The 13,500-nt window shown below is 45.8% G+C and overlaps 1 protein-coding gene across 2 annotated transcripts in view; it reads left to right on the forward strand.

The window, feature by feature from the left end:
* The window catches only part of DPYD (dihydropyrimidine dehydrogenase), a 347,122-nt gene that overhangs the window by 129,726 nt on the left and 203,896 nt on the right, over nt 1–13,500 (forward strand). For both annotated transcript variants that reach the window (XM_059675719.1, XM_059675720.1), the window contains exons 7-8: nt 2,848–2,929; nt 6,776–6,863. In XM_059675719.1, the coding sequence (XP_059531702.1) occupies nt 2,848–2,929; nt 6,776–6,863 (170 nt within the window). The remainder of the gene's footprint in view (nt 1–2,847; nt 2,930–6,775; nt 6,864–13,500) is intronic.

Consider the following 13,500-nt stretch of genomic DNA (forward strand, 5'->3'; position numbering starts at 1 on the left):
CACCTGCGGGAGGCAACCCATCAGTGTGTGTCTCTCACATTGATGTTTCTCTCTCTGTGTCTCTCCTCCTCCCTTCCATTCTCTCTAAAAATCAATGGAAAAATATCATTGAGTGAGGATTAACAACAACAACAAAATAAGACAGGCTACCTGTTGGTGTCCACATGCAACCCACAGTGTTTGAGAACCCTTTTGCTTAGCCCTTGAGGACACAGGGAGGAACAAGTACCCTCTAGCCTCTTAGGTTCCGTGGCTGGGCCTGTGAACTAAACCAAGTTTATCGACACCTGTATCGGGCATGCAGGTGGGAGACTCAGTGGTGAGTCCCTCATAGGAAGGAAGGGTGTCAGAACTTGAGGCTTGTGTAGCTTGTTTCCAAAAAACAGTGAGTCAGTGAAGAAGTGACCAGACCAGATGGAAGGGTGTTTTGGGGCGGCATACTGAGGGAAAGTGGCTGAAAGAGGGAAGCTCCTGGGAGACCAGGGTCATTGAGGTTTGTGGTGTAGATCTCTCTAGGTCAGTGACGGCGAACCTTTTGAGCTCGGCGTGTCAGCATTTTGAAAAACCCTAACTTAACTCTGGTGCCGTGTCACGTATAGAAATTTTTTGATATTTGCAACCATAGTAAAACAAAGATTTATATTTTTGATAATTAAATATATTTTATATATTTAAATGCCATTTAACGAAGAAAAATCAACCAAAAAAAATGAGTTCGCGTGTCATGGGTTCGCCATCACTGCTCTAGGTGGCCCCTGTGCAGATCCATGCCCAGACTTGTCTCTCGGTGATTCAGACTTCTGCCCTTCCTGGCTCGGAAAGGGAGACACACCTGTGCGAATGTATGTCCTGCTTCTAGGCAGAGAAGAGGGGGCAGGAGCTTTTCAGAATGTGTCTGCTTCTTCTCACCTGCCTTCAGCTGAAGATAGCCCTGTTTCAACCAGGGATCTGGGGGTGGAGTGTTCTGATAGATACCCAGAGCATTGTGAGGGCATGCGAGGGCCAGGTGGCCCGAGTTCACAGGTCAGCCTGAGATTCTTATCCCTGACTGAGACCCAAAGCCCTTCTCACTGGAGTCTTGCATCCTAACTGGTCAGACAGCCCCGTTAGTGAAGGCCTTGATTTCACACTGTTAATTCCGTGGATTCTCTGTCGCTCAGAGCACGGTGCCTTGCCTTGCTGATTGTTTGACGTAGAGAAATTGATTGAATAATCAAGTTCATAAGCCTAAGAAAAAGGCTGCGTGTGCGCCTCAGAAGACGGCTTTGGGCAGCCCAGGGGCTTCATCTTCAGCAACTGCTTATTCCCCTCACACTTGAATCTCTGTCAGGCCTGGACGTAGCTCTCTCATGACAATGACTACATCCTTTTGTAGTTATCTGTATCTGGAACTTTCCCCACCAGCACGAGAGCTTATTTAAAGTGGGAATTTGGTAAAATTCACGATCAAATCCCAGTCATTAACACTGCGCCTGGTGCTCTGTACATGCTTGTTAAATGACAACATAAATGAATAAATATATAAAATATTCATGGACACATATCGCCTGTTCATCATTGTAAAACACTGAAAAGTTAATTTTGCTTAGCTTCTCATTCCCTAAATTATTACAGTATAGAATGATTATATTGTATAGATGGTTTTTGTTGTTGTGGTTGTTTTTGTGGGGGGTTTAACGGCGGACAGTAACCCAGTACTGACATTCCTTATTTATGACTGTGTCCTTTGGGGATGCTTATTGCTTTCAGAGAAGAAGATGGGTTTACTACAAAAATGTTCTCTAGGTCACATGGAACTAATCCTGCCATGTCCTAAACGGCACAGTAGTACAGAGTCACAGATTTAAACATGAACAAGCTCAAACAGCGATTTGCAACCTCTTTCAGCTCAGGGCACACATAAACTAATTTCTACAATTCTGTGGCACAACAAAAACCACATTTTTTGCCAACCTGACCCCCCCAAAAATGTAAAATTTTGATTCATTCATACCAGACAGCTGTTGTTGTATTGGCTGTTGGTCATTTTTTTATTTGGCAATTTAAGGGAGAAGAGGCCAGTGCCCCAACTAAATAGTCAGGCATCGCATGTTTTAAACATGCTTGCAGCACATGTGTTGAAAACAGCTGAGCTAGAGGAATCTTTATAGAATATATATGAATGTACATATATGTATGTATATTAAACCTGACCTATACTTTCAACTAATTATTGGTATTTAACATTGTATTTTCTTAGGAATTTCTTATGTAATTACTAGAGGCCTGGTGCATAAAATTCGGGCACGGGTAGGGTCCCTAGGCCTGGCTGGCAATCGGCCAATCAGGGTCTTCTGGCTGCTGGCTGGGGCCTTCCTTCTGGCTGCCAGCCCGGGCCTGCCTTCGTTCTGCACCGCCCTGTGGTGGCCAGCGCACGTCATAGCAAGTGATGTGTCTCCCCGTTGAACTCCTATGGGGATAATTTGCATATTAGGCTTTTATATCTATAGATCAGTAGACCATAAACTTAATAGTTTTAGAAATGCTTTTTACCACTGTCTATTTATTATTTGTTTTCCATAGTTTACATGTATTTATTTTTCACATCACTTTCTACTCTTTCTATGATAGTCCCTATAATATTTTAATATTTTACCCTGTATATAAAAATGTAGACTGTAGTCCCTATAATACTTTATTCTGTATATAAAAACGTGGATGCCCCCACTGGTCTCATGTTCTGTGAAATGCAAACACCCTTCGAAGAGACAGTCAGTCCCTTAATATTGGTCAGAAAGACAGGTTGCATTTTTAAGGTTGATGATTTCTCAACAGGTGCTTCTTCTTCTTTTTCTCTTTCTCGCCCAGCACTTCTGAGATCCCTCAGTTCCGGCTGCCCTATGACGTCGTGAACTTCGAGGTTGAGCTGATGAAGGACCTTGGTGTGAAGGTAAGTGAAAGCCAACACCTGGCTGTTGTTCAGAGAGGAGGCGTGGGCTCGGGGCTGCGCTGAGCCGCGAAATGCCACACGTGGTGGGAAGAACAATTAAAGCGGCTCCGGCGGCAGCGGCAGGATCTCCTTGCTCAGGGCATTTGTCTGTCTGCCTGTCTGAAGGCCACCGCCTGGAAAAGGGCGATCGATGGCGCTCATCTGGCACGCCGCCCGTGATTAATTGTCTGTGAGACTCAGATCCCTGCATCGCTTTAGGGGTTCAGTGTGGAGGATGGAAGGGTCTGGCTTCTTTCATCGCGCTCTTGTTTTGTGTATCTGCTTTCTGTTTTTCATGCAACTTCCGTGCTCTCAAACATTCGTATTTCACAATACGGAGCATCATTTCTTACCGAGGCTCATTTTATTGATTCTCTGCATCGTGCCGGGCGTGCCCATGTGATCATGCTCTCCCCACAGGAGCAGGAGATCCGCGGGGAGCAGCTTTGTCTGTCTCATTGTTTTGTGGAATAAAGATTGTGGTGTTCCTTTAGGGATGGTCAGAAAGTTAACACATTCTAGGCTTAAAATAGAGCTTGAGGAACTCCCCTTCCTTTTTCAGCCTTGAGTTATGTACTTTTTAATTTTTCTCGGTTGAATAACAAAATCATTTCAAATTATTCATTCCTCTCCGCGGAGACCCTTGTTGGCGTCCATGTCTTCCCCTTACTGTTATGATTCTTTTCCTTGAGCGGTTGTGGTTTTGTTTTTCCCTTTAACACAGAGTTGTTCAGGGTAATATTTTCCCTTGCTTCTGCGTTCTTACGATAACATTCAAATTTTTATTTTTTTTACTTGACATGATCAGCACGATATGCAATTTCTAATTTATCAAGTACACTCTCAAGTGATTTCTCATCAAAAGACCATTTCTAATAAAATAAAACTACTTTTTTTTCTTGAGAAGAATTAGCCTCTTAGCTGTTATATTTTTATAACATCTCGACTTTTATCATAACAAATTTAATGTAAGGCATGGAAAATCATTTTTAATTTCAGGTGGACTTAATGAAGTCTCTTGTGATATTTGTGCCAGACGATGTTACTCACCTTTTAGACTAAATGCTCTTTTGTTGGTCTTGCAATTCAGAATGGGCGGGATGGGAACATTTTTTGTCTCCTAGTGTTTATAATATTTCTAATGGCGTTAAATTTTAAAGCTAAAAATGTAAATCTGCAGAAAGCTCTTGCATTTTTCGAAATATGTTTGAAACACGTACAGTGGCCGTTCCTCAGAATAGGGTGAGAGCATTCTGTTTTGATTTAACTTAATTTGTAATTGCGAGGCGCTTCCCCTGCTGCATGATTTGAGTAGAAATACCTACCAGGTCTCTTTCTGGATGAGCTCTCTTCGTTGTCTTGTTTTCCATTACCGTTGCCGGAAGCAAGCATTTCCATTATAATAGGATGCTATTGGGAACTCATAACGTCTTATCAATATCTGCACAGGAAGGAGAGAAACGTGCAGCAGTCGTTGACAAAATAATTGGTGTTTCTAAAGACAGCTAAATATTTTAAAAACTCTTCCGGCTGATCCCCTGTCTCAGAGATTCTGGAAATATTTTATCTCTTTAGCCAGACCTCCTGTCAGAGGCGTGTGGAGAACATGTGCACTTGTTTCCCGTGTGTGTTTATGGGGCATCACAGTCCGTTTACACACAGTTCCCCTCCAAAAGCAGTTGTAAACCTTCATCCTACGTGATGAATATTACTCTTTTCAAAAAATGTATCTTCATTCTTGAAAGTATTACAGATGCCCCCCCTTTTCCCCATTGACCCCCGCCACCCCCCACCCACCTCTCCCCAGTCTTCACCCCACTATTGTCTGTGTCCAGGGGCTATGCACATACGCATCTGAGCTCCCAGGCTCATCTCTCCTGCCCCCTATAATATTATTCTCGATGTGAATGCCTTTTCTGGGCGGATAAAGGAAGTTGTCCTCGAGTCCAAAGTGGAGAGTGGATGGAGCTTTGCCTCCGGCCTTAGTCTATGCAGCCCGTATATTGGATTAGCAGTAACTCTTATGCCGACAATGAAGTGGAAGGAATTTTATTCTGAATTTGGCTAAGGTGTTTGCCCAGTCATGTGTCCCTAAAGCCATCTGAGGAAGCTATCTATAGTCTATAATCCACATCTCTGAATATCACGATGGCAGAACAGTACAAATAGAAGAGTGCAGGGACTCACGGAACAAAACCGTGATCAGCGTGCCCACCAGGGGGTTTTCCTGATGTTGTATCTGTTTAACCACTAATGCTAGGATTTCAGGGTAGCAGCCCAGGAATGATTTTTATGTCTGCCATTTTATTTTATTTTTTTGGTTAATCCTCACCCGAGGATATTTTTCCATTAATTTTTAGGAAGAGTGGAAGAGAGAGGGAGAGACAGAAGCATCGATGTGAAAGAAACACATTGATTGGTTGCCTCCTGCACATGCCCCAACCATGGCGAGCGGCCTGGGGCTGGGGAGGAGCCTGCAACTGGGGTATGTGCCCTTGACCGGAATTGAACCTGGGACCTTTCGGTCTGCGGGCTGACGTTCTATCCACTGAGCCAGACCGGCCAGGGCAGTGTCTGCCATTTAGAGTTCCATCCCAACGCACTACCGCATGTGCCCATGGGTTATGCGTATATGAATATAAGTCCTTTGGTGAATCTCTTCCCGCCGCCCTCCTGCCTTCATGTGGGGGTGACTTCCCCGGACAAGTACAACGTTTGGATGTTACAGCTGAGGCCTGGATCTGTGATCTCATGGAACTAGACGTTAGCCAGGCTCCATTTCTTGCCTGGTCCCTGCAGGTCCCGTCTGTCTTCAGGTGTCAATGACAAGTCTGTGTCTGAGGTCCTTGAAACAGTCACCTTGGCGAGCGGCCCCAGCTCCCCGTGGAGAAGGGCGGGGGCAGTCACTGCGGTGGTTACGCGCAGGGTCCTTTCCCTTGGACCCGGCGACCTCTGCCGTCGGCAGGCTCCCGTTCTGAAAATTGGCTCCTGTCCGGGAACCGAGCAAACTATTGTGGCTTTTAATGGGGGTGATGCCCCTCTGCCTCCTGCCTTTCCTCATCCTCCCTACACAACGCTCCCGATGGAGCCTCCAGCCCCGCTCTAAAAAGGTCCCATGAAGTCCTACCGCCTCTTGATTCTCGTCTCTCTGATGGAATCTCTCCATCCTCCCAGCGCCCGGAGGCCTGGGCTGGTCCCACTGTTTATGTTGTATTGGTTTATGTACATCTTCCGCACCGATCGTAACTACACACGGAGGCAGAAGCTGTCTCATTTGTCATTTTATCATTGAAAGTGCCCCCACGTGGTGCTTTGAACATATTAATTAAGCTCTGAAAGTTTACCCACTTGGCTTTAAATACACTAGTTTTTATCTTTGTTACTTTTATTAAAAGGCAAGAGAAATGCATTTAGCCCTTAAGTAAAACGTGTTAATATTCCACTTCTAACAGACAAACATATTTCCATACATTTGGAACGTTATAAATATATCCAGGTCGTGTTCTTTTTGATGTTGAAGATCAGGATTTTATTAATCAGCCCGCCCACTGTGGCCCAGTGGTTGAGAGTCGACCTATGAACCAGGAGGCCACCGGTTTGATTCCCGGTCAGGGCACAGGCCCGGGTTGCGGGCTGGATCCCCAGTGTGGGGCATGCAAGAAGCAGGTGATCCATGATTCTCTCTCACCATTGATGTTTCTCTTTCTCTCCCTCTCCCTTCCTCTCTGAAGTCAATGAAAATAAATTTTTAAAGTATTTCATGAATCAAAATTCCAAGTGTCATTATTCACATCTTGTTTCTTACAGATAGTTTGTGGCAGAAGCCTGTCCGTGAATGACATGACTCTCCACACTCTGAAAGCAGACGGGTACAAAGCCGCTTTCATTGGCATCGGTGAGTAGCTTACTTTTAAATATTGTTCTTTATCATGTTTTTAAATTTTTCCTGACAATATCCAGAACAACTGCCTTCGGACATGTCCGTGGTCAAAGTTGCGTCTCTTCAGAGAAGAGCAGACAGAAATGAGTGGAGATTGTTTTATAACAGAGGTGCTGTCTCCGCTTTGTTGGGGATGGACGTTGGCGAGGCCATGTCTGCCTTCCCGTTCTCTCCCCTGGCCATCGTCACCAGCCGGCATCTCCAGGAACTAAAACGTGTCCCGGGCCGGCCATGGAAACTCAGCATTTGGCTGAGAGCAGTTGACATGCTCTAGCTCGCGCTCTGTGATCAGACAGATGGGAGGAAGTGGTAACAAAGGGCGGAATTGGCTTGTCTTCCTGCCCTCTTCCTTATTTACTTATTTATTTATTTATTTTTAAGATTTCCTAAAGATTGTCCGTATCTGGCTGACTTTTACAGATGTGTAACCATAGTGCCGCTAAGGTCGTTCACGGGTCTGACGGTCCCACCTTTTGCTGACATATCCCAGGGAGGTCGAGTTTTCTAACATTGATCTCTGTCCGCTGATTGTTTACTGAGGGGCCAGAGAGAACAGTTGGTTCAATTTAGCCTTCGTCTCGTGGCCTTTGTTGTCATCCTCTCGTGGACTGGACGGTGGGTAGTTGGTGGCCCACACACGGACGGGCCCATCCTGGTGTCCTTTGGTTTGTCTGTCTCTTCCTCCGTTCACGCACGCGAATATCAGCCTCTACCTGGCAGAGCCACACGGAGGCGACAGCTGTTCCTTCTCTGAGCTGATCACACGCTGGGCCCGTTGTGGGGTCGGGGCCTGTCCATTGGCCTAGCCCAGTGGTTCTCCACCTTGGCTGCACGTTAGAATCGCCTGGGAATCTTTTTAAAATCCTCTTTTCTGGGCCTCATCCTCCAGAAATTCTGTTTCTTTGTTACTCATGTTGTGGCCCCGCCCCATAACAAAGAAACAGAATTTCCGGAGGATGAGGCCCAGAAATCGGGATTTTAAAAAGATTCCCAGGGGATTCTACTGTGCAGCCGAGGTTGAGAACCACTGTCCTAGCCTTTCCAGAATGAGGTCATCAGCGGTGCTCCTCAGCCTGCCTACTCGATTTCCTTATGGGGATGCCAGGCCCTCTGTTTCTAAGTCATTGTTCCCAAGTCTAGGGCCGTTTCTGTCCCTCTCTTAGTTTCAATGAAAAATTAGAGAAAAATAAGTTTGCCCTAATTTCTAGCCTCTGAGTGTCTGCAAGGAGCCTCCTTCCAGAAGCTCGCGTGCCCTTGTCCTCACGGTGTCTCTGTGTTAGCTGTATGTGAATGCAGAAGCCATCCCAGAGATCAGGGGCTGGAGGGAGGCGAGGTCTTCACTTTCCCCGCGTTCCCTGTTTAGAGGCTTTAGCGCAGCGGTTCTCAACCTGTGGGTCGCGACCCCTTTGGCGGTCGAATGACCCTTTCACAGGGGTCGCCTATGACCATCCTGCATATCAGATCTTTACATGACGATTCATCACAGTAGCAACATGACAGTGATGAAGTAGCAACGAAAATAATTTTATGGTTGGGTCACCACATGAGGAACTGTATTTAAAGGGCCAGAAGGTTGGGAACCACTGCTTTAGAGTGACTGCGGTTTTACTTTTCAACCTGACGGTTGAGTGGAGGATTTCACATAAATAAGACAAGTACCCATCGGGTATGTTCTGCTGATATCTGCAGCATGAGGCCCGTAATTGCTGTTACTCCCCACAAGCACCCGTTCAGAAATCTCGGTTAGTAACACCTGGAGACGTTCGCCAGGCAGTAGGTCTGAGATACGGGTGATGTTTTCAGGCCGTTATTGGAAACTCACCGTTGTGGCTTCCTCCCGCGGCCCTGTGCTGGAGATATGTTTTCCAGTCGTGGAGCTGTGCGGGGCAGGGCAGTTTTGGTTTCTCCATGGATGTTATCTTCCGAGCATCTCTGTACCGAAGAGACAGGGGCCCAGCGAACACCCAGCGCGTGGAAGTAGCTCCACCTCAGCGGCGCAAGAAGCAGATTCCAGCGCACATTCGGGACCCTGGGACGGTCCGTGGCCCCGAGGGTTTCGGCCGTAGCGTTATCTTCTACTTGGAAGAATCAATGGCGGTTCCGTCTCCCCCCCTTTCATTTCATCGCATGACGCCGCTTACATCTGTTATTGGATCGTGGGACATCCGCGCCCGATGCTCCCTTTGACGGCCCCGCGGGCGGACGCAGCGCCGAACATGCCCTTTCCCGTGGGGGCCGCCGCTCGTTTTCCTGCCGGGAGCTGACTCTTGACAGTTGGTGTGGTGATGAGTAGCATGCACTCATGTTCCAGTTCAGTATTTGATGTGAATATATACAAGAAGGTCCCATCTCGCCAAAACAAAAGAGAAAGCGTCTGTGTGTAGAAGATGAGGCGCCGCCTCCGCCAGGAATTGTTCCTGTGACACGCGTCACGGCAGAGGTGGGAGCACGTGACCTTTCTGCGACCACGCCACTGCCCGCCCCTGGACAGCCTCACGTCATTCCTGCCCTTGCGCGTCAATCTTGCTTCTGCTGTGATGGACCTCACGCACGGCTTCCTCTCCCTTCCCCCACTCCTTTCCAGACGTCTGCTTTGCACAGGGCATTGTGTATTATTTAGGACACAGGTGTGGCCACATTAAGGAAGTGGCTTGAACAAAATACACATTTAGTTCTCTGTCATCTAACCCTGTGAACCATCCTCAGTGCCTGATTTTTTAAAAAAAATATTTTTTTATTGCTTTCAGAGAGAGAGAGGGAGAGAGAGACAGAAAGATTGATGAGAGAGAATCATGGATCGGCTGCCTCTTGCACACCTGCTACTGGGGATCGAGCCCCCAACCCGGGCATGTGCTCTTGACCGGGAATTGAACTGTGACCTCCTGGTTCATAGGCCGATGCTCAACCACTGAGCCTCGCCAGCTGGGCAGTGCCTGATTTTTAATTTTGGCCCGTAGGCGGTCACTTTGGCCACATTGCTGCTAACAGAATGGGACATAGGGGAGGGAGCCCTTTTCTTTTTAAGTTCATTACCCAGACATTGCATAGGTCACTTCCGTTTTTATCTCACTGTCTACAACCTGGTCCCTTAAACATGCCTCACAGCCAAGGGTGTTGGGAAATGCAGCCTCTAGCGGAGTGGACACAGCCCCCATTAAACTCCTGTTGCTATAGGAAGAGGGGCTGGTAGACAAGTGGAGCAGAAGGGAAGGTCTCCGCCATCGCTCTGCGTCAGCCTTGCTATCGACACACGAGTTTCTTACTGAGAGAGATCGGTGACGCGCTCAATAACAGCAAAGGAGCTACGTGAGCTTAGCGCTTGCGTGTTGGGTAGGCAGATCACGTAATGAAAATGGACTGTGGTGTCTCTCAGTAGTTGGAAAGACCACGTTGTAGACCTCTCATGTTTATAATCACCGTCCTTCTGCGTTAGTGTAAGAGAACGAGGACTCTGCTATTACATAGGATTATTGGTTTAGCTTAACAAACCCGCTGCCTCAACAGGCGTGTGCTCTCAGTATTCTGACTTCAATATTGTGTGTCACTGCTGCTGAAAGGTTGATCACTTTTAGGTTCTCCTCCTCCTCCTCCTCCCCCTCCCCCTCCCCCTCCTCCTCCTCCCCCCCCCCCCCCCCCCCCTGTAACTGAGGCGAAAGAAATGATCTCATAGTGTATAAATCATGATGGGACTTAAAGGGTTTTCTCTCTGTGCCCCGGCGAGAGTTCATTTTTTCCAAGAGGAAAAAAGATAAGTGAGCGGAAACTCTGTCTTATTCAAAATAGATTCTGTTGTTTGGAGACAATTGGGATTTTTTTTAAAGACTCTGAAATTTGGTACTTTTATTGCAATGACAGCCCCAGCAGAGTCCGATCGTGTCCGTGCTCAGAAATAGAGCAAGAACATCCGGCGGAAAACGGCTTTTCACAGGCCTGGATGGTTCTCTTGGGTTGGCATTGCAGTCAGGATAATGAACTGCAGCCCCCATTTCTTTTTAATTTTATTTTATTTTACAAAAATGAACACAAAAGGATAAAAAAAAAGTCAGAGTGTGTGACACAGGCTGGGGTAGGAGCTGCTTTGTGAAGAGTGTTTTTCAGTCATGTGTGTGTTGGTTTGGGGTGTGTGCGCTCACACACGCATGCTGCATAATAGGAAAAACGTATTTTTGAATGTATCTTAATAGTCAGCATGTGAAAGCCCCCACTGTGTGTTGTAAAGACCCTGAGATACTAAAGCCTTTTTCCCAGAGTGTGCCCAACGCCTGCCAATGGCTGCGGAGTGAATTAAGTAAACACGGAATGACTGCGCGGTTCCAGACTCTGTGCTAAAATTAAACATAGAAACAGAGATGAGTTCAGCTTTTAGCTGGATTTTAATTTCAGGAATGAAGGGTTGACCCCTTCATCTCTGCTTCAGCAGAGCTCATTTTCTTTATCTTTTCTCATGGCCCATTTTCTGCTCCATTTTAATGTAATTTCTATGATTAACTCTTAAGATGACCCTTGAGGTGGCTATTATTAACTCTATTTTATGGGTAAAAAGACTAAGATGAAGAAAACTAGTAAACAGCAATGAAAACATGCAAAGTGAATTTTGTGGAGAAGGTAGGAAACATGACAAATGCAACTATCCATACTTCCACATAAAAACTGTTGGAGACACGGACTCAAAGCCAGCGAGTTCTCTGGTGACGGCTGGCTAATCGCGGCGTCCAGCTTAAGGATCCTGAACGCGCAAGAATGAGCCGTCACTAACCAGTAGTCTCACTTTCCTCATTGTGGACACCAATTGGTTTTCTTTGGTTACCATCAGAAAAGAATATTTTTCAACTATGATGATTCCCAAATAGTATAGCAGCTGAAGAAGACATAATTACAATTAAGAAAGCCCATTGAGAGATCATGGTATTAAAAGTGCTACAGTGTGGCCTTTCTTTAAATCTCTGGTGTCTTCTTGCAGCCATCATTCTTCCCTGTGAACGTTGCTCTTAATTAGCTTCTTCACCAGGAGTTTCTATATCGTACACAACCAGCTATGCTGTGTACTTGCTAAGAAGAAGGTGGAATAAGGACTTTAGGCCATCCTTTTTACCTCTGTCTACAGATAGAAACTAAGGCTGTTTAGGGATTATGCACAATTCCGAATAGATCATTTTAAAATAATAAACCTGACTTAATGTTAATCAAGGGGGGGAAAGAGGAGGGTACGAATATTTTGCCAATCTACTTTTAAAAAATGTGTAATATTGTCTAATCTAGTGTCACTTGGAAGTACTTGGGTGTAATTGTGAGATGGCTTCCAAGACATCAGAACGGAGAGAAATAGAATTCCAGCTGAGAGTTCATTAAATCATCACTAATGAGCCCCAGCACAGCCCCCACGCAGACAGGCTTGATGGAGGGCAATTCTTCTTTGATCTTATCAGCATATCTCTAGAGCCTACATCTTCATCAGTAGAGTCAGGTGAGAGGGACTGGTCACCTTTAGAGGCACAGGAAGGGGGAAGAAAGAGAGAATCTAAGGAAATATCGCTGTCTCTATTTATTTATTTACTTATTAATATATTTTTATTGATTTCAGAGAGGAAGGGAGAGGGGGAGAGAGAGAGAAAAACATCAGTGATGAGAGAGAATCATTGATCAGCTGCCTCCTGCACACCCCCTACTGGGGATTGAGCCCACAAGCCGGGGCATGTGCTCGGACCAGGAATCAAATAGTGACCTCCTGGTTTGTAGGTTGACGCTCAACCACTGAGCGACATCGGCCGGGCTTGGCTGTGTTGTGTCTCTTTGAAAGCACCTAAATTAATGGACCGGATTCTTTGAGCCCATATCATGAAGATGTACAGGTAAATCCACCGTGAAGACCTCTAAATCCCCATGTTGGATTTCAGGTTCACTGAGCTGATACTGCTTCCTAAATAGTTTGATTAGAGTCAGAGGCAGTGCTAACCAGGGCAGTCAGTAACCCTGGTCCCTCTGAGGGTTGTCTCTGTTGCCCAGAATCACTCTGCTTTCTCTCAGTAATTCGGTACTTCTCTGAAAGGTGTATCCAAAACTGTGTTCCTTCATGAGGCCATGCCTATGTGAATATTTGAAGACATAGCTAACATAGGCAGACCTGTGACTTTTGTTTATTTTCTCAGGTGTAATGTTTTATCTTTTTAATCCTCAGTTACTAAGCACATACTTGATATCACAATTAAAGAAAAACAAAAACACACCTATGAATTAAAAACACAGAAGGAACAAGCACTGAAATTGGTTTTCTATAAAGTGATTGGCAGTTCTAAGGTGTGTCTTAGAAATTGTGATTAATGCTTAGTTTTATATGTTCTCATCTTTCTGATCAGTTAAGAAAAAACAACAACATGGACACACAACCAAAACCTTTTCTGCTTCTAGGCTAGGACTTGATCTGTAAAATCTTTGTAACTTTTGCTTCTAATTGTTCCCCCTCTTCCTCTCCCAAGTCTTCCGCATAAATTGTAACCGTTGGGACCTATTAATTCAGCCAGGAGCAAGGAGAGAGCCCTTCACACCATAGTTCGTCTTACTGCCCGTGCTCAGGGAAGTAAACAGCATTCTTCTG

This window comes from Myotis daubentonii, chromosome 18 (genome assembly GCF_963259705.1).
Source record: "Myotis daubentonii chromosome 18, mMyoDau2.1, whole genome shotgun sequence".
In the NCBI taxonomy this organism is placed as follows: Eukaryota; Metazoa; Chordata; class Mammalia; order Chiroptera; family Vespertilionidae; genus Myotis; species Myotis daubentonii.